Consider the following 24,839-nt stretch of genomic DNA (forward strand, 5'->3'; position numbering starts at 1 on the left):
TGTACCATACTGTGATATAATACGTCAGCAGGCTCTCGATGGACGAGCGATAGAAGGTCAATAGCAGGCTGGAGTCCAGGTTGTGCTTTCTGAGGACCCTCAGGAAGTGTAACCACTGCTGAGCCTTCTTGATGACTGCTGTGATGTTGTCTGTCCAGGAGATATCAACGGAGATAAGGACGCCAAGAAACCGGAAGGTATGGACCCTCTCCACACACTCGCCGTTGATGTAAAGGGGGGCTAAGTCGGTGCTGTGCCTCCTGAAGTTGACAATGATCTCCTTGGTTTTCCTGGTGTTCAGAGCCAGATTGTTCTTTGAACACCAGGCTGCCAACTTCAGGACCTCCTCTCCGTAAGCTGCCTCGTCTCCCTTTGAGATGAGTCCAACCACTGTGGTGTCGTCAGCAAACTTGACGATGAGGTTTTTGTTGTGGGCCGGACTGCGGTCGTGGGTGTAGAGACAGTACAGAAGGGGGCTCAGCACACAGCCTTGCGGGGTACCTAGGGGTCTAGATTGTCCTTAGGATCTCAGATCTACTGTCGGCTTTGACGAACAGTAAAACAAACAACCAGAGGCTTTGCCACAAAGACCCAGAATCCTCACTGTGCACCCCACATCTCCACTTCTTGTGTTGCTCCCTGAACGTTTTTAACTGTTAAACGTTCTGTCCCATCGTCAGCACACAATGACTTACATATCCCAATATATAGTGCATTGGGAATATCTCTTATCATTATATGGAACAACACCAGCTGCTCTCTTCTACCCGTCGCTTGCTGCCGGCTCCTCACTAGCCCAAGCCAGCCGAAAGTCGACCAACAGCTGCTGTCGTCTCCTTTCGCGGTTTCCGCTGTGCGCTTGCGTACGAGCGAGCCCGCCTCTTCCGGTTAGGCGCCGACGCTTGCTGGCTACTGCGCATGCTCCCGTCTCGGGTGTCCGCGTGGTGAGTGGAGAGCGCGTGTCGTTGCAGTGCAGAAGAAGCGCGCAGTTTTCAGAAGTTTTTATTTCGGTATTTTTTTTTTTGCCGTCCACACATTCCGGGAGCTGTTCAGTGGGACAGCGGCCCCGATTATTTTCCTACGTAGTGTCGTCTTTTTCTGAATCAGAATGCTGGTGCTGTTCGAGACCGCGGCGGGCTACGCAATCTTTAAGGTGAGTTTTGCATGGTGGTGAGTGGCCCTTCAGGAAGTGTAAAAAGTCGTTTAAGGTGTTAATTTGTCGAAAACGGGCTTGCCCACATATACCTACACGAAAACCTCCAGGTCATTGGTTTCGTTCCGTAGAGTGGGGCCTCCGTAGCGGACTCGCCTGCGGTCTTGCGTAAAGCGCAGCGCCCCCATTGGAACCAGCAAGCCCGCCTCCTTCCCCACTTGACGATTCTTTCTGTTCTCTCAGGTTCTGGACGAGCGGAAACTTCAAGAGGTAGATAGCCTGTGGAAGGAGTTTGAGAGTCCGGAAAAGGCCAACAAGATGTAAGTAAGCTATGTGACCGAAATGCGTGTCTTGATTGAGTTGCATGGTGCCAGCACGAGGCCACCCGGAGCGTTTGCCCATATCCGCCAACTGATTTTGTGTTTGACATTCCGCAGAGTGAAGCTGAAACACTTCGAGAAGTTCCAGGACACCACTGAAGCTTTAGCAGGTACTGAGCCCGCGGAATACCACACAATACCGAAAAAAAGGTGCGCTATCCGCACCAGCGTGGCATTTTCTGCCCGTCTCTTTTTAGGGCTTTACATTCAAGCGGTGCCCACCTAACAGCGCCAGTTGGAGGGGCCGGTGCTCTGATTTGCGGCGTCTGCTTACATTTTGTCTTTTTTTTTTTCTTTACCCAAAAGCGGCCACTGCGCTAGTGGAGGGCAAGATTGGGAAACGTTTGAAGAAAGTTTTGAAGAAGGTGGTAGCCAAGGAGGCCCATGAGGAATTGGCCATCAGTGATGCGAAGCTGGGGGGCGTCATTAAGGTCAGCTGATCTTTTGAGCCGTCTAGCCAGGCAGCGCAGTTGAACGTATTTTGCACACCCATCAATGATGCATGCCAAATTTTCTGCTTTCTTGTGATGAAAAGTTGAAATATTCGTCACTACCTCTGAGATGGCAAAGTGTGCACTGTTTCAAAAAAAACAAAAAAACCTGTTATGGCTTCAAATGACTTTTCTTTTAATGCTTACCTTTCAGGCAGTCCTTGGAAAATGCTTTAACTTATTCTTTCTTTGACACCTTCAGGACAAGCTGAGTTTGAACTGTGTGCACAGCCCAGCAGTGGCCGAGTTAATGAGGGGAATCCGTACCCAACTTGATGGACTGATCACTGGTCTTCCTCCTAGGGAGTTCACTGCAATGTCTTTGGGTTTGGCTCACAGGTATTTATTTATCAGATGGTTAGGACTGTACATTGACAGTCTTACATTTTACTGTTGTCAATGATGCATTCTGATTGACTGACTTTCTGTGTGAGGTATTTTTATCAGATTTCGTCACTACCACTGAGACAACTGCTAAAGAAACAATGTGAGAGCACCCATGACCGCCTCCTGCTTCTGATGCGCAATCTTTGTTTTTTTCTTTCTTGAACAGCTTGTCTCGCTACAAACTAAAGTTCAGCCCAGACAAGGTGGATACCATGATTGTACAGGCCATCTGTAAGTATCTTCCACTCACAACCAAGTGATTTACTTTGGCAAGTTGCTCTGCCCATCCAGTGTAACCACATTAAAACTTCATCAGTCATTCACATTGTGGTGTTTAAGCATTATTATGCATTTCTCATAGTTCTGCTTGTTCCCTTGTCACGATGTACTTTCATAATCAAAACATTTACAAAAAAAAAAAGAGAAACCTAGATAGTTTGAACTTTATATGCTGTGTTGTGATGTAAATAATTGGTAAAGGTAACTGCCGTCTAGAAGGGTCCCAACATGTTTTATTATTAATAATTTGATGGAACCCTTTCAGTCTGGTTTCAGGGCGTGGCACAGCTGTGAAACTGCTCTGCTACGGGTAACCAATGATTTGCTTATGGCAGCAGACTCTGGACAAACTAGCATATTAATTCTGTTAGACCTCAGTGCAGCATTTGACACTGTTAGACATGACATCCTACTGTCCAGAATGGAGAACATGCTGGGTATCTCTGGCACTGCCCTCCAGTGGTTCAAGTCCTATCTGACTGATAGGCAAGAGTTTGTTAGTCTTGGCAACAGCAGATCCAACTCCGTGCCAGTCACACAAGGAGTCCCTCAGGGCTCTGTCCTCGGTCCTCTGCTTTTCTGTATTTATATGCTTCCCCTTGGCCATATCATCCGTAGTTATGGATTGGGTTATCATTTTTATGCAGATGATACTCAGCTCTACTTCAATGTTAAAAGTGGAACTTCATCAGAGCTTTCTCAGCTCACAACCTGCCTTAGTGAAATTAAAACCTGGATGGAGCAGAACTCTTCAAAATTAAATTGCAATAAAACTGAACTCCTGCAAATTGGGACTAAAATGCAACTTAATAAAATGAGCTCCTTCTCAGTCCATCTTGGCAGTGATCTCATCAGACCTGCCTCTACTGTAAAAAATCTTGGTGTCATTTTTGATTCCTCCCTCACTTATTCCGCCCACATAAATCACATTAAGAAACTTTCTTACTTTCACCTCCGTAACATATCCCGTGTTCGCTCCTTCCTCTCCTTCTCTAATGCTGAGAAACTTGTCCATGCTTTTATCACATCCCGCATCGATTATTGTAATTCCCTACTGGCAGGTGCCCCTCCTAATCTTATATCACAACTCCAGCTTATTCAAAACTCAGCTGCAAGAGTCCTTACTCGAACCAGCAGCAGCGAGCACATCACACCATCCTGCTGCGTCTTCACTGGCTCCCTGTGTCCTACAGAATCGAATATAAAATCCTACTAATAACCTACAAAGCTTTAAATAACCTCGCACCAAACTACATCAGTGACCTTCTCCATCACTATGTGCCTGTCCACCCACTAAGGTCCTCTGATTCTGGTAATCTTGTTGTGCCCCTCACTAATCTACACTCCATGGGTGACAGGGCCTTCAGCTGTATAGCGCCCAGACTCTGGAATGACCTACCAAAATTAATCAGGTCAGCTGACTCCATGAATTCTTTTAAAAAACAACTCAAAACTCATCTGTTCAGTTTGTCTTTTAGCTCTACTTGACTTTATTACCCTTCTCTCAGTTTACTTCTCTGTCAAGATGCCAACGTAACCTGTATGTGTGTGTGCTAGACCATCAATTATGTTGTCTGTTTTTTTTTTCAGAATTTACTGTCTTAATCTTCTTTATTTATTTATCTGGTTTGTACAATGCTATATACTGTATATTCTGCCGTTCTTTATTTTATTCTGTAAGTGCCTTGAGCATGGGAAAGGCGCTATATAAATAAAATGTAGTATTATTATTATTAACTGGAGTGCTTTTGAGCTTCTAGACTGGGACATGGATATAACTAAATGGATTATTTTGCTCTGTTAATCACATCTGAGTTTTTTTGCCTGTTATTGTGTAGATATTTTTTTAACTTTGTACTGTCCAGAGACATGATTTAAAGAAGTACAGTATACAGCACTTTTCTAGCCTAATCAAACCATTTCCCATAGAAAGTAGGGAACCACTTCAATAACCTCCAATGTTTAGCATCCACCTCGATGATGTAGATGCCATTTATGTGCCAGTATGCGTACCACATATTATGTATTAAATTGTTAATGGGTGAGAGAGAGTGTGTTAGCCAGAAAGAGACGAGGGTTAATTAGGGAGCCAAAATGACCAGGCAGTGGAGATACACCCTACACTTTACAAAAGACGCTCAGGAATCTTTTATGACAACGGAGTCAGGACCTTCTTTTTACATTTAACCTAATAACTAGTCCTGGGGTACTGTACAATGGCTGTGCTTGGACCTCCAAAGATTATGCGAACAGATAGTTTCCCCTTGGAGACTAATAAAATATATTACTCAAATTAACTCTGGAAGACTGCCTACCCCCCCTAAAACACTGGGATCCACTCACAGATCACAGGTGGGTGTGTACTGTTGGCCTTACCAACACAACTTCTAGCAGCAACCTGTGCTTTTCCTAGATTGTCTTCCATCCCAGTACCAACCAGGCCAGAACAAGTAATGTGTTTAATGTAATGTTTGGAAGTGCAGGTGGTTTGGTTGCTGTTGAGCAAACTTTTTGTGTTTGGGTGTTGAGGGAGGTTGTAGCTCATGTGCACAGCGTTTCATTTGACTAGATCTAGAACTACTGCCAGTAATACTCCTTTACAATAGTTCAGTTATTAGGAGACCCGTTTAAACAGTAGATTGTAGTTTTTCTTGGCCTTTTTTGCTTTTTAATTTAGTATTTTAGCCACTTCAGTTTTAAACTTGCTACTTGGTCTCTGGTAAAATTTTACTATAAGGATAACACTGTGATGTATGGAACAAATCTAAGCTTTGTACTGGAAGGTCATACACATGAATTTTCCAGTTGGTAGCTCTAGGTAAGTCTAACTGCTACCAACATCAGCCAAATTGTAATGCAACAGCTTACTTCTCCCCTTGTTACATTATGTAAAATAATCACCGCTGTCCTTTTTGTGGTTGTTTTTTGTATGGTGTGATGTAATAAACCTGCCATATGCCAAGTTTGTTTATTTTAATAAAAGTAGAGTTTTTAGTTGTTTTTTGTGTGCATTCAATAGTGAATTAACAGTGACACAAAACTCAAGCATACAGAGCAAAGTGGATGGTCGGAGGCCACAAGTGGTAACGTTGGAAATTTCCATTGTGCAGAATAATGTGTTGGTAGTCAGTGTGGTGCAATGGTTAAGGCTTTGGACTTCAAACCCTGAGGTTATGGTTTTTCAGTCAGGGGTTCTCAAACTCAGTCCTGGGGATGCACAGTGGCTGCAGGTTTTTCTTTGGTTAAAAAAAAAATTAAAATGTACTAATCAGTTATATAGGAATAATGTGTGTTTTTTTTTTTATACCAATATTTTCATCTTGATTTTCATTCTACTTTCCAGGTGTTATAATTATTTAATTAATCCTTTATTTACTAATTAGTTCTTCTGACATTAAAGTAGTCGCAGCCTTTCGTGATTCAGTGTTGTTCTGGGTGTCTGCTCTACTGCTTTTTTATTCATTGTTAAGATACTATGAAGGGAGCAAACTGCACAGATAAAGAGCAAATATAATGAAATCAACAAAAGAAAGTTAAGCATTTATGTCAATAGTAAAAACAGTCTTCTTCTTTCGGCTGCTCCCGTTAGGGGTCGCCACAGCGGATCATCTTCTTCCATCTCTTTCTGTTCTCGTCATCTTGTTCTGTCACACCCATCACCTGCATGTCTGCTCTTACCACATCCATAAACCTTCGCTTAGGCCTTCCTCTTCTCTTCCCTGGCAGCTCTATCATTAGCATCCTTCTCCCAATAATACCCAGCATCTCTCCTCTGCACATGTCCAAACCAACAATAGCAAAAACAGTAATATTTTTAAATGTCTTATAAATGTAAAAAAAACACACTGCTGTGCTTTTCTGAATGTAGAATAAGAGAAGAGGGGAAAAATACCAGCTAATCAAATGAGACCAGTTATTGTCACAGATTATGAATGTGTTTGAAACAAAAACCTGAAGTTACAGTGGGCCCCAAGACAGACTTTGAGAACCCCTGGTTTAAATCCTTCTGCTGAGACTGTTGGTTTTCCAATTGGAAAACCAAAACATACGTAACCAGTTGTATCTAAGGTGTCAGCCAAATATTTAAATAATAATGCTATGTTCACATACTAACTGCTCAGGTTAAACTCTTTTGTGTTCCCTAGCTCTCCTCGATGACCTGGACAAAGAGTTGAATAATTACATCATGCGGTGCAGAGAATGGTATGGCTGGCATTTCCCAGAACTTGGAAAAATAATCTCGGACAACCTGGCTTACTGTAAATCTGTACAGAGAATAGGTGAGCGTGATCTTTGGCATGTGCATGTCAGGGTGTTTATCTTGTCCTGTTTGTTCTGTCCTTAAGCCCAGCTTCTCTTGGTAGTTCTTGTACTGAAGTGTTTTATTTTGTGCTGGTTCAATGCAGGGGACAGGGTTAATGTTGCCAGCACAGATCTTTCAGACATTCTTCCAGAAGAAGTGGAAACTGAAGTGAAAACTGCAGCAGAGATCTCCATGGGAACAGAAGTATCAGAGGAAGATATCTGCAATATTTTGCATTTATGTCAGCAGGTATGCACTCACCATAAAACCTTCAAAGGCCTTTGCCAGCAGGGTTAGCTGTGATGATGATGACTTTTGTCTCACTCCTGAAACAATCATGTGGGTGTCTAAGTCACTACCTCATCTGAGCCAACTCTTTGTTCTGTGATGACTCCAGTGTGGTGTTCTGGTGATGAGCTCTTGTGTCTTTGGCTGCTCAGAAAACCCTGTTGTGGGTCTATCTGTTTCAGCCAAGGCCGGTTGTACTCTGCTACATACATAGCCAAGCGTAACCAGTGGTGTCTTTTTAAGGTGCTTTCGTATTCGCACTCCATCCAACCCAAACATTTAACTCTGGCGTTTAATTTTGCCTATCAAATTTTTTGTTGTCCCCTTAATCTGTCAGAATTGTTCTTAAGCCAATAAAAAGTGGAACATGTAAACACATTACCGTGTACAGATTTTGAATTCTGTTGTACAGCCTCTGATTTTCACCACTGGGCTTGGTCGTATTTGTAAGGTAGCCCTCTCTCGGACCACAGAATGTTAGCACCTCTTGTGTGCTTATTATTGTGGGTTTATATTTCACATTAACGGGGCCTAATTAGTATTTTTTTAATTAACACAAACTTAATGTAGCCAGTTTTTAGTTGTAAAGCAAGACCACCATCCGTCCCCCTAGGCTAGAAATATGGCCATACAGTAATTTCCTTGTACTACTGTGGGCTACTTACTCCATAGGCCCAGCTATTTAGTCATCTTGGTAGACCCCTGGCCTTACATCTGTAAGAACTACAGTAAGTTATAATGGACTTGTTAAGTGCACTATCCTGGAAGGAATACTATGGCTGCTTCCTCCTGGCCATCAGACCTTACTTAGTATTGCCTAATCTTATTTCTGTTTTTTTTTTTTATATAAACCTTTCTTTCTGCATCTTGCAAAGCACTTTGAGCTACATCATTTGTATGAAAACGTGCTGTAGAAACAAATGTTTAAATCTAAAGACAGACGTCTAGAAAACAATTGCAAGCATGGAATACCTAATTGTAGCTGACAAGGGCCGACATAAATCATTGGTCTTTCAGCAGGTTTTAAGGCCTTTTTATGTCCACCCTGTCCAGGTTATCGAGATCTCTGAATACCGCACACAGCTGTATGATTATCTCAAGAACCGTATGATGGCGATTGCCCCCAATCTGACTATCTTGGTGGGTGAGCTTGTGGGAGCCAGACTTATCGCACATGCAGGTGAGTTCTGTCATTTTTTTCAAGGTGGATTTTTGTCAATGGTGTCCGTATGCTGAGAGATGTGTGTAGTTGGATAAAGGCTGGCAAAGTAAATGTTGCTGCATAAATGTAACGCATCACTAGAAGCCCTTTTAAAATCAAAAACACAACAGCATTTCTCCCTGTAAGAAGTGCATCGTAAAACTGAGAAGACACTAGCGTGCTTGTCATCTGGCCCATACTTGTAAAACAGAGGATCCAGCTTGAGGGTCAGCATGTATGACTGCTAGCAAAGTGTAACCCCTTATTGTATCTTTTAGGTTCTCTCTTGAATTTGGCCAAACACCCAGCATCAACTGTGCAGATCCTTGGAGCAGAGAAGGCTCTCTTTAGAGCTCTGAAGTCCAAAAAAGACACTCCCAAGTATGGTCTGATCTATCATGCCTCATTAGTGGGGCAGACTACTCCCAAAAACAAGGGCAAGGTAGGCTGTCCTCCAAGTGCAGCTTTTGTTTTGTCCCTCCTTTGTGTATTATGGGCCAGTTGCCTTATCTGCTGTTGTTTGGCTGTAGATTTCTAGGATGCTGGCATCCAAAACGGCTTTAGCAATTCGTTATGATGCTCTGGGAGAGGACACCAATGCAGAAATTGGAGCAGAACACAGAGCCAAACTGGAAGCAAGGTTAAGGCACCTGGAGGAGAGGGGGGTAAGTGGTGAATACTTACGTGGGCATGTGACTGTTGTGGAAGGCCCCCCATTATTTGTGAGTCATTTTTCTCTTCCTCTCTCTTTCTACAGATCAGAAGAATTAGTGGCACAGGCAAAGCACTGGCACGGGCAGATAAATACCAGTACAAGAGGTGAGAAGCCTTGATAATGAATAGCCAGTTTTTTGGGGGGGGGTGGCCTTGGTGATGAGAATTCCCATTAAGGGCTGCCTGACAAACAGTGAGGGCAACTTCAGTCACTACCTCTTCTGAAAGGCCCACGCTGGGAACTCTTTCATAAAGTACTTTGACCCACAGGATCCTCACGTCTGCCTTTTTTGTTGTTTTGTTCACTCCCCAAACTGCAGTGAGGTGAAGACTTTTGATCCTTCTGGTGACTCCACGTTGCCTCCTGTGTCAAAGAAAAGGCGGTTTGAAGAAGTGGAGCAGGAGGAAGAGGGTGAGGTGGTCACTGTTGAAATGAAAGTGAAAAAAATTAAGAAGGAGCCAGCAGTAGAGGGTAAGGAAAAGCCTGTAAAACAGATGGCTAATAAGCTGGCATTTCTGGTGGCAAGTTTACTGGGGTGTACAAACCACTACTACTATATGTGCTTGGGGCTTGGTGTCCCAAATTGATGAGAACGATTTTCTTTCTTATAGAAGCCACCGCTGAGGATGTGGAGACAGAGACTCCAAAGAAGAAGAAGAAAAAAGAAAAGCACAAGAGTCCTGAAGAGGAGGAGGAGGAGGCAGAGGCCGCCATTATTGTGAAAGTCAAGAAAGAAAAGAGAGGGGAAGCAGGTGGGGACGAGGGCGTCACTTGAGTCAAGATGTTGGTGTGACAGAGTGAATGGGTTCCAGTGACGTGGGGTCAGCACAGTGACCTTTTTGGATCAACCAGGCACATTCCTCTTAGAAGTTTCCATTAATCCTTACTATTTTCTTTCTTTGACAGAAGTGGTAGCGGAGGCAGAAGAGGAGCAGCCTGCAAAGAAGAAGAAGAAAAAGGACAAAAAGCAGGCCATAACAGAGGAGGCCGAGGAGGAACCCGAGCTCCCAGTGCAGGTGAGCCAGAGTCGAAAAGCACGGGTGAGTAATGTGGTGCCTGCCTTCACCTTTCGGGGCTCATTATATTTCATCTTCTTTTAGACAACAGAGAAAAAGAAGAAGAAGAAGAAAATGAAAGTGGAGGAAGAGGAGGAGGATTGAAGTGCTTGCTGCACTTTTTATTTGAACCTGTCAGTTTTGTGACAGCCACTAAGCAGGTGTGCGACTCCATGTACTTTATTGTCGTGTGCTGCTTTTTTTATTTCTTGTCAATTATTTGCCCCCCCCTCTGTATATTTTCCCCTTGTTGAACTAAAGCTAATGTTAAACTACTAGGAGTCTGCTGGCTTTTTTTAAAACGAAGTCCTGCCAGCTCTGCTAAGGGTCTCGTGCACCAGGGGAATGTGGGGCTCATTTCAGAGTAGCACTATGGTGGTATCTCCATAGGTGGGCATAAGGCAGGGGTAAGCTGAAATAACGTTGGCTCAAGTCCGTGTCACAACCCCACTCCGTGAACCTGAGCTGCTCACCTTCATCTCTCTGCTTGTACATTTCTGGTAGAACAATTTTGACAAGAAGAGGCCACTCAGTATATCAAGCTTTGATGGTCGTCTTCACCTCGTTGAAAGCTTGTAGTGCCTTGGAATGGTTGGTGCTAACAACAGTAAAGGCTGGGCACACCTGGCATCACGATATGTAAATAAAACTTGAGCCTGTGTAGATACCCCGTCAGATTAATGATCGCAGATGTTTCAAGACCGTAACTGGGGGGACGACATGCAGGTCAGAATTTCATGGGGTCCTGTGAATGTCCAGTATAGCACCTTTAACATCTCACGGCACCTTTCTTGGCACTGATGATGGACTTGTAGAGTGGTGAAGAGGATGAGGACACTTCACGGGAGACTTCATATGACAATAGGGGACCCTGTAAACCTGTACTGGAGTCTCAGCACCAGAGGGCGATGTGCTCAGGCCCAACTTCATTTAGGGTAAGGAGGGCAGATATTTTAAGGTCGGGTATGTCTACTCGTGGCACCAGAGAGTGGTGATGTGTGGCATGTTGATAAACACGTGAAGTGTGGGGTTCATGGCACATAGACAATGACATGGATATATAGTGCCTTTCACGACCATCTAGCTGAGGTCGCTATACTCGCTAATCATAATGTGTTGCATGTTGATGAGTCTGCCAGTCAGAATTTCACTGGAATCGGCGCATGAAAAGCGGGGGTCCCTGTAAGCCTTTTCTATAGTGCCTTTCAAAGCTATCGCCAGTCATGTCCCCTAAAGAGTGGGAACATGCTGATTAGTGCAGGAAGGCAATAATGTCACTGGACTGTGCACAGGAAAGCCAGTATGCAGCACCTTTCATATTTATTTGTATTATATAGCGCCTTTCATATGCATCACCAGTCGTGGACCTGGAGAGCTGCGGTTTGTTGTATGCTGGTCAGAATCTCACTGGGTGTTGTATAAGGGACAATAAGGACTGTTAACTCCGTATATAGAGCCTCGATCTTCTGTCCCATCTGTGTCTATTATATAGTGCCTTTCATATCTGTAACCAGTCCTGGCTATGGGTGGTGTTTGACGTATTGATGTTGATTCTGTCAGCCCCTCTAATCCTTTCTACCCACTGCCACTCTTCACTTCTCCACACATGTTGAGGTCAGCTGGCATGTCGGTGGTGCAGCTCAAACGGAGCCTACCTGCAGTTGGCACGCAAGGTGGTGCTGGGGTCCACACTGAGTGGGTTTTTAGGATCTTCATTTTCATTTTACGTTTCATTTATAAAAAAAAAAAAAAAAGTCCCTGTGCTGTGAACCTTTTAGCACATGCTGTCCCCTTTCCTAGTATTTAATTCCGTTCAGTTGTGACCCTGGTTCTTGCACAGGGACACTTACTGCGCCCATGATTAGTGGGCACCCATGCTTGTTTACTGGTGCCTCTTCATGCCCAGCCAGCACATGTTCTGTTCAGATCGCTGTGTGTGTGGCCTTCTCCAGACTGGGTCAGATGTGTTGATGCTGTACACCCCATGGCACTTGGCATTGAGTGTCAGTTTTAAACTGAGCAGCCATTGGAAAGACCAATGCAACTGCTCCCCCTAATGAGGGTTGTCCTGCTGGCCCATGCGCCTGTTGGGTGGTGACTGATGGGTTGGCTGTGCCATTGGGTAGTCTGACATCTGAGGGCATTTGATCATTTGGGTTGTTTTAGATAAAAATAAATGGAAATCTGATCATTTTGCAGGAGTTTGAGCCCTAAAACAAGGACCTGGCTAGAGACCGTGCCTGACCATGGGAGTTGTTCAAAGGGACGTCCACTCTCTGGTGCCACTGGTGGTCCCATCTCAGCAGAGGCCTTCTGAAGCCCTGTTCGAGTTACCATTGTTGACAACTGCTGGTTGTTGCCATGGCTCCCGATTCATCGTACAGGCTGCGCTGGCTGATGGGAGTTGTAGTCCAGTCGGTGCCTCTGCCATGGGCTTATGGAGTGATGGGCTGTGCACAATTGGATAAGGACGCCCTCTGTACTGCCGCCACCTAACTGTCTGCTGCGGTGCTGATTGGCTAAGGAAACGTACATTTAAGGTGGAGTTTGGTGTTTTTCAAGTTGAACTTATTTAACTTCAGAGCTCTTTTTTTTGTTTGTTTGTGAAGTAATGTTTTCTATACATTCAAAAAAAGAAAATCCACAAAGCCAGTGCAGGGGCCTCATGTGTAAATGTTGCGTACGCCTGTTTCCACGTTCACATTGCGATGTATAAAAACTAAACTTGGCGTAAAGCTGCGCACGTTCTCAAGCCAGCTGGTGGCACCCAGCGTCATAGCAGTGCTGCTGTTCCTGGGTGGCTTCCCTTTCTTTTTTAGATCCACATCCCTGACGCGGCTTTATAAATAATACACTGACATTAGCCGCATATTGTTTAGTAGTTTAAGGCATCGGCTTGTCAACCTGCAGCAGTATTATGGTGCACAGAAGGGCCAGACAACCAAACGCCACAGCTACTTTAGAGTTGATGCCCTCAGTGCCCACTCCGAGTGTTTTACCTCACTGTGTCTGAGTGGGGAATCCCAGCAGCTGATCGGATTATCGGGATACAGCAGCGAGTACACGCCGCCTCGGCCATGCACACCGCCATTTGAACGTCAGAGCCCGTCATGTGCGGACCTCGCGGCTTCAACGCACTCAGGCAGTCGAGCTGCTCGTACAAACTTAGACGTGCAACCTCCTGACTGGAAACTTACGATAATGTCGCACAACCTGAGCCACTCGTGCTTTCATAGTGTATATTTTACATTGATTTTTATAACATTTTATAGGAAAATAAGTTTATGGAGGATTTGCATATTAAATCTCATTGTCTCATACAACAACAATAAAGGAATTCAATTCAATAGACAAGAGCGCCGCATATTCACAGATGATGATGACTGGCTTTTAGATTTCCAGACGCTACCTTCTTGGAGCTCTTGATATTATTTTTAAGATGAAGTGGGGTAAAGCATGTCTATTATATCATACAGGTAAATCTGAAACCTCATTTAAATAATCCATATTGTTAATAATTAAACGTGTGAGGACAGCGCTAGTCCTTTGATTTTTCCTGCCTCGCACTGCATGCTCACTGGGGCTGGCGAGACACGAAGATATTTCAATGTTCCTTAAAAGTTTTGAAGAATCGGCGTTCTAAGTTTACAGATGGCTTAACGTCTATTACAGAGCTGATTGTGTGGCGATTGGGTATTTGGAGAAAGAAAAGGAAGGACAGGAGTTGGAGGTCAGCACGTGAGAGAGAGACAGGACTGCTGCGATAAATCATCTCATCGAAGGTCACGCACGGCGCAGCAGGCATCTTGTGTGAGGCAGGAACAATCACTGGACTGGGCGCCAGCTCGTCACTATCACTGTGCCACTGTGTCCCCGTGTTTAATAACGTGCTTTAACTCCTGTCATCATATCACGTATACATCTCAGTATTTAAATTATTCAGAGAGCTGTGATATCACGAATGTAATGGATTCTGTGTCCTGTCGGTGGAAGAGAGAGCCTGTTAATAAGCACGTAGTGATTCACACACACACAGAATACGAGAGCATTTAACATGCCACTTTAGTTACGATGGGATCTCAGAAACTTAGTAAATTAAACGATTTTAAGGTGAAGTTTATGATGTTCTACTGTAATGACAAAATAAACTACACGATTAAAGTGGAGATTTCGAGATTAAAGCAGTGGCGTAGTTCAAGTTTGTGCTGCTCGTGCTTCGATTTGCTGCCCTCCAACATATCTGAACACGTTAACCTATTTAAATAGAAAATTAAAATGACGCATGGAGAAAAATGAAGATACATTTTGCATAGTGGAGGAGTTCAAGTATCTCGGGTCTTGTTCACGAGTGAGGGAAGAATGGAGCGTGAGATCGACAGGCGGATCGGTGCGGCGTCCACAGTGATGAGGGCTCTGCATCGGTCTGTCGTGGTGAAAAAGGAGCTGAGCCGCAAGGCAAAGCTCTCAGTTTACCGGTCAATCTACACTCCTACCCTCAGCTACGGTCATGAGATGACACACGAACTGCGCCGAGCCTTTTGGCCAATAACGCCGCCCGGGGCAGACCGCCCACCCGCAGCTACGTTGACATTTCGACTTTTTTTTCCCCCCCCACCGTGTCCCCATTTTATTTTTCTTTTCTCTGTACCCCTAATACGACACTCGGACGGTGGGCTACGACTGCCCAGGCACTTCTTATTTACGTCGGGCTGTGCGACTTTCTCTCCGCCACTCTGTCACTCGATTGGCTTCCTTTTGTTGTTGATGACACTCCGTTTTATTCTTTGCCTCCACTTGGTGTTCACTGAAATTCTTCTCCCTGTACTTTAAGGGTTAAGCTTTTCCTCAGGTCCCATGTGGTACATTTGGCAGAAAGTGCCCAAAATTTGCTTGGCAGCCGCATGTCCAGCTTGTTTGTGAAGAAAGGACTCAACTTGAAAAAAAACCCAAACTCCTCCTTTAACGGTCTTTGCATCAGCCAATCAGCAGAGGGCGCCCTCGTCCAATTGCGTAAGAGGACAAGCCTGAAGCGGAGCCAACAAGTGGACTCCAACTCCCAGCAGGCAACAGGACAGCACAGGGGAGTCAGATGGCAGCAGCGCCACTACACACTTATCTAAGTGTGCGTTTGTCACAAGAAGTGGAGCAGCGCTTGGTGGTCCGGAGGTGGTGAGGCTTTTCTTTGCCACGTGACAATCTGCACAGGGGCCCAAGGAGGACAAGCAGGGTTGTGGGGTCTCCCCGTGTCCTGGCACCACTAAGCTGACCCCTGAGGTGTGTGGTTACCCTGTGACGGACTGGCACCTCATCCAGCTGTTGTTCCTGCCTCATGCCCACTGTCTGCTGGGAGAGACTCCAGTCTCCTGTGCCCCTGAGCTGGATAAGCGGGTTTAGACGATGACTGGATGGTTGGTTGGCTGGCTGGCACATACGCATGCCTGTGGTAACCACATTCTCCTTCATCGATCTCTCACATATTCTTTAAGATTTCAGTGAAGCACTCGGCCCCAACGGGACCCCCTGATTACCACGGCTCATTTCACACTCTGATGGACATCCCATAATCTGAGATATAATAAAGACAACCATCAGCCACACATCACATTACTCGGGCGACTGACTACGTCAGCCCACTAGGTGGGGAAACCATGTGACGCCTGTCACACCTCCAGCCACAGGCCCTCGAGTGACATCACATGGGGGTCTTCAGTGCAGTGCTACTGGCAGGAAGTGGCTGTAGACAGGATGCCAGCCCAGTCCATGCCCAGGCCCACACGGTGGCCCATGGATCCAATGTTAAGTAATAAAAAGGGAAAAGTGCAAAGTCCAATAGGACAGGAGCCAGCGGCAGGCTTTGTGTGGCCCACCAGTACTGAAAAAATACCAAAAAGCCCCCAATGCGGTGCCAGCATTTCCTTAACTTCACACCCCAAAGTAAAGGGTAGTTTTCAAAAAGCTCACGCGCAGCCGTTTATTAGCGTGGGCACAACTGCTGCCACCCCGACCCACTTTGAACATATATTTTAACAGAACTGGTGCTGGACCCCCATTGCTCCTTGTATTGGTCTGCGGAGGGTGGCACTGCTGGGAGGCTGCTGTCGGACGGGCGACGTCGAGGTTGGCTGTTATTTGCTTTGGTACCATTTTGGCATCAGCACAGAGTTCCAAAAGTGGAGGTTGAAACCAACACAAAAATTTCAGTACTCAAGACCCCACGTGGCAATCAGTGAGGGCCACAGGGTGGCACCCAATGTGACCAACTGCATTGCTACCCTGTGGCCACCCACCTGAAGCACACTGACATTCCTGAGAAAGCGTCAGGCAGTCCTGGTGGTCTACGGTGGGCTACACAGCTTTGTCTTAAATGAGCACAGACTACCGTGATGCCCACACATTTTCACATATAAGCCCCTGGCATGGTGCCCAGCAGCACATATCATTAGGTGGCAGTCAGGACCACAATGTGATGTCCCACTCAGGGACATGGGATGTCACCTGACCCTACCCATTGTTGACCCCTTATGGCCTTAAGCCCACCCATCGATCACTCCAGCCGGCGGCCGCTTTTCCTCGAGTTGGCATTATTGGCTCATGAGTGCCTCTCGCTCAGATTCACAGGTTGGTCTCATTTATTTGAGAATTTGATGGCTGAAGGCCCACTGGGTTCAAACACAGCATGTGGCGTCAGCTCACATGAAAAGGCAATGAAGTCACTTGAGGGTGCCAACCTGGCATGACATTGCAAGGGGCATCACCACCACCTTATAACCTAAGGGCACAAGCAGAGAAACACAAGGCTGCCTAAATGTGACCAAACAAGCCTGATGGGCAGCAGGACCCCCCAGCCCTCAAAGCCCAACCTGAACAAGAAAACGGCCCACCAGACTCCAACATCAGTGCCACCTTTTGTGTCAATCAATCGTGACGTGGTGCCCATCAAGAGACAGCAAACCTTTATTTCATAACACAAAGCTCACCGTTTCCACAAATCTTTGCTCCTGGGCACAGGTCTCTCACCAGCTCAAAGTGCTGTCCTGTAAGGACCTGTGCCAACCTGAATGGCAGCTCGAAAGTCTGCACAGTCCTTGGGTGTCCATCTGCTCCAGCCAGGACACACTGGCTGCATTCCTGAGGTCACGTGGCTGGCACCTGCCCACTGAGGTGGTGGGGCTGGTGCCACCCTGATGGCTGAAATCCTGAGGTGATGTGGATGCTGGCCTTCCTGCGTGGTCCCAGCATTCCTGAGGTGATGTGTTTGCTCCGCGCGCTCATGCCCGTCAGTCTACCGAGGCCTTGTCGCCATGCTCGCCCTCCTCGTTCACCCTCGCTGGGCCCAAGCAGCCGGAAACTGGAGCTGAAACGGGGTGGGACCACAAGTGAGGGGCATGGTGGAGCCACCAAAGGGGACATTCACAGCAGAGAGCGCCACTTACCGACTGGAGTGTCATCCCCCACAATCTGCAGCGGGATTGTCTGGCCGTCCTCCAGGAGAATCTGATGGACTCCTCCTGCCAGGTGACCCTCGCCCACTGCGGACACAGTGACCAGCTGGCCCATGCTAAACAAACCGGACTCGCCGAGGTTGACCACGGTGGGCAGAGCTGCCATGCTGTCTGTCAGAGAGGCGCTGGGCTGCAGGAACTGGGAGGGGGTCAGCAGGGGCGGATGGGAGGTGGGCACGCTGCTGCTCTCCAGGATGTCCTCCACTTGACTCCCAGGCAGGGGCTGCGCATTCAGTGACAGGAGGCCTGGAGCGCCCTCTGCGGGAGGAAATGTGGGCGGAAGCTGGAGAGGAAAAAATACGTTTCTAGGTCACCTCGAAAACTGAGGCTCCGCCCAGACACTCATTAAAGGCTCCGCCCTTCAGCAAGTCTCACCTATAATAATTTAAGCTTATTCTGGGCTGAATAGCCTATTGTAATGCTCTAAAAGCTCCGCCTCTTCAGTCAGTCCCTCCTACATATTAGAGGCTCCACCCCCTTCAGCCAGTCTCACATGCAGTCATTACAGGCTCCGCTTCTTCAGTCAGTCTCACCTACTTATTAAAGGCTCCACCCCTTCACTTGGTAACACCTGCGTCTTGGGCAGCATCACCTGTTCTCATCAAAATCACTTTAATGTTTTAAATGCCCCGCCCCTCATTCAGTCTTACCTACTCATCAGAGGCTCCACCCCTTCAGTCAGTCTTCTATGCACTCATTAAAGGCCCCACCTTGGTTTTACTACACTAAGATGCTCTGCCCTTTCAGTCAGTCCCTCCTACTTATTAGAGGCTCCGCCCCTTCACTTGGTAACACATGCACTCATTAAACTAAACAGATTTGTGAGCATATTGGGCAGCATCAAAATTAATGTTTAAAATTCCCTGTCCCTCATTCAGTCTTACCTACTCATTAGAGGCTCCGCCCCTTCATTAAGTCTCCACTAAAGTGAATATAAAAATGATCAACATGTGTCAAAGTTTGTAAATGTTTTAAAAGGCTCCTCCTTGGTCTCACCTACTGACTAAAGCTCCGCCCCTTCATTTAGGTTTAACTGTTCACACTAAAGGCTCCGCCCCTTCATTACAGTGATTGGTTGAGCTTGCTGGACTGAATGGCCGGTTCTTGTTAAAATAGTCAGAACTTCTCATGTACTCATTATAGGCTCCACCCCTTCCATCATCTCCTCAGCACTTTAATTAAAGGCTCTGCTTTCACTCACATTTCAAAGCTCCGCCCCTTCAGCAATCGTTAAAGTGACTGGTGAGCTTGCTAGGGCTGAATGGTCTGTTCTCGTTAAAACTGTTAGAATGTTCTAAAGACTCCGCCTCATCAACACTCATTAAAGGCTCTGTCTCTTTTACTAGCCTCACCTACTCATTACAGGCTCCACCCCTTCATTCAGTCTCCCAAGGAGTCAGTAAAGGCTCCGCCTCAGTCTCATGTACACTGAGAAGCTCCACCCCTTCAGTCAGGCTCCTCTGCTCTCTGTCTCACCTAAAGTCCCTAAAGTGAATATAAAACTAACAAGCTTGCTGGGCTGAATGACCTACACATGTCACAATTGTTTTAATGATGCAAACGGCTCCTCCTTGGTCTCACCTACTGCTTAAAGCTCCGCCCCTTTATTAGGTTCAACTATGAACACCAAAGGCTCCGCCCATTTAGCTGGTCCCATCTACAGTACATTCATTAAAGTGAATGTGAAACCAGTGAGCTTACTGGGCTAAATGGTCTGTTCTTTTCAAAACTATTAGAATAATCGAAAGGCTCCACCCCTTCAGCTTGTCCTCCCTACGTATTAATGTCTCCACCCCTTCAGTTCTGTCGGTCCCACCTACAATCATTAAAGTGATCGATGAGCTCGCTGGGCCGAATGGCTTGCACTCGTCAAAACTGCTAGAACGTTCCAAAGGCTCCGCCTCTGTCTCATCTACACTCCTCATAGGCTCCACCCTTCCCATTGTTCTCCCCACCACTTATTGTAGGCCCTGCCTTGCTTTCACTTCAAAGCTCCACCCCTTCAGCCGGCCTCACCTACAACTGGTAAAGTTTAAACCATTACAGTCGTCTAAAGACTCCACCTCAGTCTCACCGACACTCACTAAAAGCCACACCCCTTTAGTCAGTCACCCGCCATGACTCAGCTACACTCAATACAGGATCCGGTCCTCCAGTTGGTCACCTACTCATTAGAGGACCCGCCCCTTCACTCATTCCCTCCAATATTCATTAAAGGCTCCGCCTTAGTCTCAATTACACTGAGAAGCTCCACCCCTTCAGTCAGTTCACCTTTCTCACTAAAGTGAATACCAAACGAGTGAGCGTGCTGGGGGGGCTACACATGTCAAAGTTGTTTAAACGTTCTAAAGGCTCCTACTGAAGTTTCAACTATTCACACTAAAGTTTAGTTACACCCCTTTAGTTGGTCTCATCTACAGTACATTCATTAAAGTGAATGTGAAACCAGTGGAGCTTACTGGGCTAAAGGGTCTATGCTTGTCAAAACTATTAGAATATTCTACAGGCTCCGCCTCAGTCTCATCTACATTCATTAAAGGCTCCGCCCCTTCAGTTGATGCCAGCTACTTATTAGAGGCTGCACTCTTCACTCAGTCTCCTCCACACTCTTTAAAGGCTCCGCCTCAGTCTCACGTACACTCAGAAGCCACGCCCTCCAGTCAGCCTCCACCTCCTATCTGTCTCACCTACACTTATTGAAGGCTCCGCCCCTTGAGTTGTAAAGTGAATATAAATCCAGTGAGCTTACTGGGCTAAAGGGTCTGTCTATTCTTGTCAAAACTATTAGAATATTCTACAGGCTCCGCCTCCGTCTCATCTACACTTATTAAAGGCTCCGCCCCTTCAGTTGGGTTTACTGACTCATTAAATGCTCTGCCTCTTCATTTTCTCCCATCTACCTTCACTCTCATTCATCCAATCACAGGCTAGGCAGCAGACCCCCACATTCATCTACTTCTGTACACCTTATTCTGTCCCACCCGACTATCAAGCTTGAGGTCTCATTAGTATCATGCCCATCTACAGGCCCCACCCACCATTCTCGGTGGCGTCTGCTCAACCAGGACCTCAGCCTATCAGGTCTCTTCTTCAACAGAGTCCTTGGCTCCACCCCTGAGACGTCACGTCTTACCTGCATGTGCGCCAGGATCTTTGGCTGTAGCGTCGAGAAGGAGCCAAGCAGTTGCACAGCCTCCTGCGAAAGCGTCTCACTGACCTCCAGAGATCCAAGCGGTGACGTCAAGATGCCCCCTACTGGTGTCAAAACGAGAGGCAGACAGGCGTCAGAGCAGACTGGTGCAGGACATGGAGGTGCAGTGAAGTCACACGTTTACCTTCTGTAGCAGCTGGGGCGAGCGTCAGGGTGACCGTGTCCAAGGGAGCGTTCTCTGCGTCGGCGGCAAAGTGCAGCTGGAAGACAATAAGTCTGTGACATCACCTGGCGCCAGTGATCGGGACCCTCAGGTGCCCTACGTTCCAGCAGCACTCTGATGCCACAAGTAGCCCAGAACCTTCTAGTCTCCACCCCCCCTCCCCTCCCCATTTCCATCTCTCTGACCCTGGAGTTCCTCGCTCCATCATACCCCTGACCTGGGGGTATCCCCTATTGAAGAACACTGCCAAGCAGCAGCCCCTCACTCACCGGAGTCTCCGTTGGAGCTGGGGGGTCATTTGCACCTTCGGGCTGGAGAGCCTTCTGCGCTTCGTGAATGTGGTTTTTGATGTCGTTCACAGTAGGGAAGTACGTCAGGTTGTGTCTTTCTGGGACTTCGTCGGGCTTGAACATCTCGCGCTCCACAAACTTCCTGCTTGACATGAAGAGGGGTCAGACTTAGGGAGGTCCAAGACCCTGCTTTGCCAACTGGGCCACCTGGAGATGTACAGAGACCTCCTCCAGCCTCAGTGCTAACTTGGGAGTTTGAGGTCACCGATGTCCAAGTCTGTGCATTCACTTTTATGTGACTGATTCAGGTGTGTCTCTGCCATGGAGTACAATGGGAGTGAACTTGCATGTTGTGCCACTCTGTGCCCGGGCAGGTTTGGGTGGAGATGGGCTAAGTCCTGCCCTCTGAAGCAGCTGAGTAACTCCCAGCTTACCACCCTGAGGCACTCATGTACCCACCTAGCCCACATGCAGCAATACTACAGCCCCAACCCCCCAATTGGAAGCGCACCCACCTGAGCTGTTTTCTGACCAGATAGACCTGGTCCATTCCCTGAGAGACCAGCTCACGGATCTTCTCAGCCACACGGGGGTGCAGACGGGAGGGCTCACAACTGTCATCGTCACCTTCCGCCTTCTCCTCGAGTTCCTCCTCCACTGGAACTGGCAGTAGGTGGTTTGGAGACGTTGGGGGGAATTGAGGAGCCTCCAGATCGTGGTACTGGTGTGCCTTCTGGGTGGGCAGCTGGACGTAATACCTGTTGAGAGAAAGAGGAGAAAGCTGAGCAGCTGGGGGACAAACAGACTCAGCTTGGCATCACCACACTGGCACAGAAGAGCAAATCACATCAACGAGCCACCCGATCATCGGCCCAACGGAGGCGAGTGGCGCCAGGTGACGTACCTCAGCACTCCTCCGGCCTCCCACAGGCTCTTCTTGAGGTTGAAGAAGGCCTTCTCCTGCTCCTGCCGCACAATCTTCTTGTCAATTTTGGGGTCTGTAGGCACTCGGTGCTCGGGGAACTTTCTGACTTTCTTAATGTAAATTCTGTGAGGAGGAAGAAGAAGAAGAAGAAGAAGAAGAGGTGGCTTAGAATGACAAAGCACCCCCTAGTGGTGGGGAAAAGAACAGAAAAAAAAAACGTTACAGAACTGCAATGATCTCCTGGTATGGGAACTTGGACTCTGATTTAGGGCTTTGTTGGCATCGATCTGTTGGCAGAGGCCTTTTGACTCTCTGGTTTTGACCCTTGCCCGTTTTCTTTTGACGGTGTCTCGTCTTCTGATGCCTTCCCATTTAGCAACCTGCCACCTCCATCTATGGCAGTAGGCAGATGTTTCCTACACAGCAGCGTCTCATGGTTGGGCACTCATTTCATCTCCGTGTTTAGTTTGAGGTTAGAATGGTGGCCTGGTGGGTGTGAACTGGGCGCGGGTTCAGACAAACCCCCTTAACATGGAGAGGACACGATTATGATAGGAGTGGCAACATCAAACTATCTGGATTGTTTTAATCCGTTCACATTTCTTATTCCAAGCAGAGTACAGGCAGCCTACCCCAGCAAGCATTAAGGACAGGGCAGGAACAAACATCTGGAGGGGGCACCAGTGCATCACAGGGTGGACACATACACATGCATCTCCAGACACCACCTAATCTGGATGTCTTTCTACCGTGGAAGGGCACCAGAACATCTGGAGGAGGTCCAGTGCCAGGACACGTGCAGAGAGTACCCAGGATATGAAGCCTGGTCTCGTGGTTTGCTAGCACTGCACTACAATGCATAGGTTTCTTTACACTGGGAACCGAGGTCTGATTTGTCAGGACTTTATGAAGTACGTGTGTACTTCGAGATATTTTTGTAGACACAGTTGAGCACTTCCAAGAGCTTCAAGACTTTGTGTTCCTCATCAAGTCTCATTTTGGAGGTCTTTGTGTTTCCTCAGTTTGAATGAGACTTTTGCATCATCATCATCATCGTCATCTAGAACGGCTCCTGCTGCTGTCACAGAGAACGATGTCTGGGCATTCGGCTCCAAAGGTACAATCGACAACCAGATGTTTCCTACACAGCAGTGTCTCATGGTTGGGCACTCTGGACATTTCATCTCCGTGTTTAGTTTCAGGTTAGAATGGTGGCCTGGTGGGTGTGAACTGGACACGGGTTCAGACAAACCCCCTTAACACGGAGAGGACACGATTATAATAGGAGGGGCAACAAAGAGAGAGAGACAGAGAAATAAATAAAGAAAGAAATAAAGGAATGATCTGATGGCGAGCGACCGACACCACCCTCCTACTAAACCACCACAAGTACAGAAGACGTTGAGTTACATGAGACTTGTTATTACACAATAAAATAAGGAATTGTACAAAACAAACAAACCCCCAGTATACACGGCACTGCACTGCCACACGAATCACGAAACGACACCCAAAATACACCACGAACACTCAAATGTGAGAGGAAGAAAAAGGAATGAAACCCGAGTCCTTTAACGGTCCCCTGCTATTCAGAATCATCTACAGTCCATCATGGTGATGGATACGCCGCGCCGTACCTCACGTCCTGGCTATCGTAAACGCTGGCCGTCTCCCAAATCACCCCACCACCCTTAAAAGACAAGGACGACGTTGCTGACTAAAATGAAGCGCGGGTTCACCGGACGTTTCCAGTCTTTGCCTTTTCTGTGCCGTCTGGTCTGGCGCTCTTGTCTCCTCCCACCACAGATTTACATACGGTCGGCTCCTCCCCTTACGCTCTCTTTGGCCAGGTGTTCCCTTCCCCATGAACCACTGGCCGGCCATTCAGCCACTCCACCATTAACAGGACAGGACTAGGGGAAGGTGCAAACTGAGGTGACGTCCACACATAGCCAGGACAACCATTACAGGGGGTTTCACCGAGGCTTTTAGGGTCAAAGGTTTCGGGACCAGAGTGGTTAGCCACTCGTATGTGTGTCACACCAAGGATGGCTCACCCACAGGTGAGGGAGAGGACCATACAGCCGGACATCGAAGACCCCCTCCATGCACAGATGCTACAAAGTTTTTCCTTTACTCAGATTAATGAACTTTGGGGTCAGGAGCAGACGCTGATACGGCCCATCGCCGCACCCACCACATGACAAACCAACTCAGGATCCCAGATTAGGACCCGAGTGCAGCCAAGCGACGGGTGACACCTCAGCACCACACTAGTTGAGATGGAATGGAACCACTGGGAGTTTTATTATGGTGAACATACCCAAGAAGAAATCGAATCCAACCTTCCTGAATGACCACCGTCCCGTCACAGGAACACCTGCTGCAATGAAGTGCTTCAAGAGGTTAGTCAAGAACCTTCCATGCACTCCAGAGCCCAAGGACCTAAAGCCATTGCACTTCACATAGCACTCCACTGCCATCCCCGTGATCCTA

At 47.1% G+C, this 24,839-nt stretch overlaps 2 protein-coding genes and 2 non-coding genes across 17 annotated transcripts in view; 3 read left to right on the forward strand and 1 right to left on the reverse strand.

The window, feature by feature from the left end:
- Positions 1-899: 899 nt before the first annotated feature.
- On the forward strand, positions 900-10,527 carry nop58 (NOP58 ribonucleoprotein homolog (yeast)). The gene is made up of 16 exons (XM_028806149.2): positions 900-1,153; positions 1,397-1,473; positions 1,591-1,643; positions 1,840-1,964; positions 2,227-2,363; positions 2,578-2,642; positions 6,836-6,970; positions 7,097-7,242; positions 8,335-8,461; positions 8,761-8,924; positions 9,013-9,147; positions 9,240-9,301; positions 9,517-9,668; positions 9,809-9,949; positions 10,104-10,213; positions 10,298-10,527. The coding sequence occupies exons 1-16, from the start codon at positions 1,109-1,111 to the stop codon at positions 10,355-10,357; spliced, it is 1,734 nt and encodes a 577-aa protein (XP_028661982.1). The 5' UTR covers positions 900-1,108; the 3' UTR covers positions 10,358-10,527.
- Positions 2,411-2,502, forward strand: LOC114656828 (small nucleolar RNA SNORD70). Its single transcript, XR_003717115.1, has one exon. It is a non-coding gene; the product is annotated as a small nucleolar RNA SNORD70 (small nucleolar RNA).
- On the forward strand, positions 7,285-7,368 carry LOC114656830 (small nucleolar RNA SNORD11B). The gene has a single exon (XR_003717117.1). It is a non-coding gene; the product is annotated as a small nucleolar RNA SNORD11B (small nucleolar RNA).
- Positions 10,528-17,188: 6,661 nt separating the features above from the next.
- The window catches only part of carf (calcium responsive transcription factor), a 126,017-nt gene continuing 118,366 nt past the window's right edge, over positions 17,189-24,839 (reverse strand). For 13 of the 14 annotated variants that reach the window (XM_051931168.1, XM_051931158.1, XM_051931167.1 and 10 more), the window contains exons 10-16: positions 22,323-22,466; positions 21,934-22,176; positions 21,398-21,560; positions 21,090-21,165; positions 20,888-21,009; positions 17,686-18,040; positions 17,189-17,606 (exon numbers count right to left, since the gene is read on the reverse strand). In XM_051931168.1, the coding sequence (XP_051787128.1) occupies positions 17,530-17,606; positions 17,686-18,040; positions 20,888-21,009; positions 21,090-21,165; positions 21,398-21,560; positions 21,934-22,176; positions 22,323-22,466 (1,180 nt within the window). In that variant the 3' untranslated portion in view covers positions 17,189-17,529. The remainder of the gene's footprint in view (positions 17,607-17,685; positions 18,041-20,887; positions 21,010-21,089; positions 21,166-21,397; positions 21,561-21,933; positions 22,177-22,322; positions 22,467-24,839) is intronic. The other variant, XM_028806155.2, reaches the window with a different exon arrangement.

Source organism: Erpetoichthys calabaricus, chromosome 8 (assembly GCF_900747795.2).
Source record: "Erpetoichthys calabaricus chromosome 8, fErpCal1.3, whole genome shotgun sequence".
Lineage (NCBI taxonomy): Eukaryota > Metazoa > Chordata > Cladistia > Polypteriformes > Polypteridae > Erpetoichthys > Erpetoichthys calabaricus.

Excerpts from the sequence above, each read along its gene's own strand:
- nop58 (XM_028806149.2), top strand. The coding sequence starts at position 1,109 with ATGCTGGTGCTGTTCGAGACCGCGGCGGGCTACGCAATCTTTAAG. Across the intron at positions 1,644-1,839 it reads CACCACTGAAGCTTTAGCAG|CGGCCACTGCGCTAGTGGAG; the intron begins GTACTGAGCCCG and ends TTTACCCAAAAG. Across the intron at positions 9,950-10,103 it reads AGAAAAGAGAGGGGAAGCAG|AAGTGGTAGCGGAGGCAGAA; the intron begins GTGGGGACGAGG and ends TTTCTTTGACAG.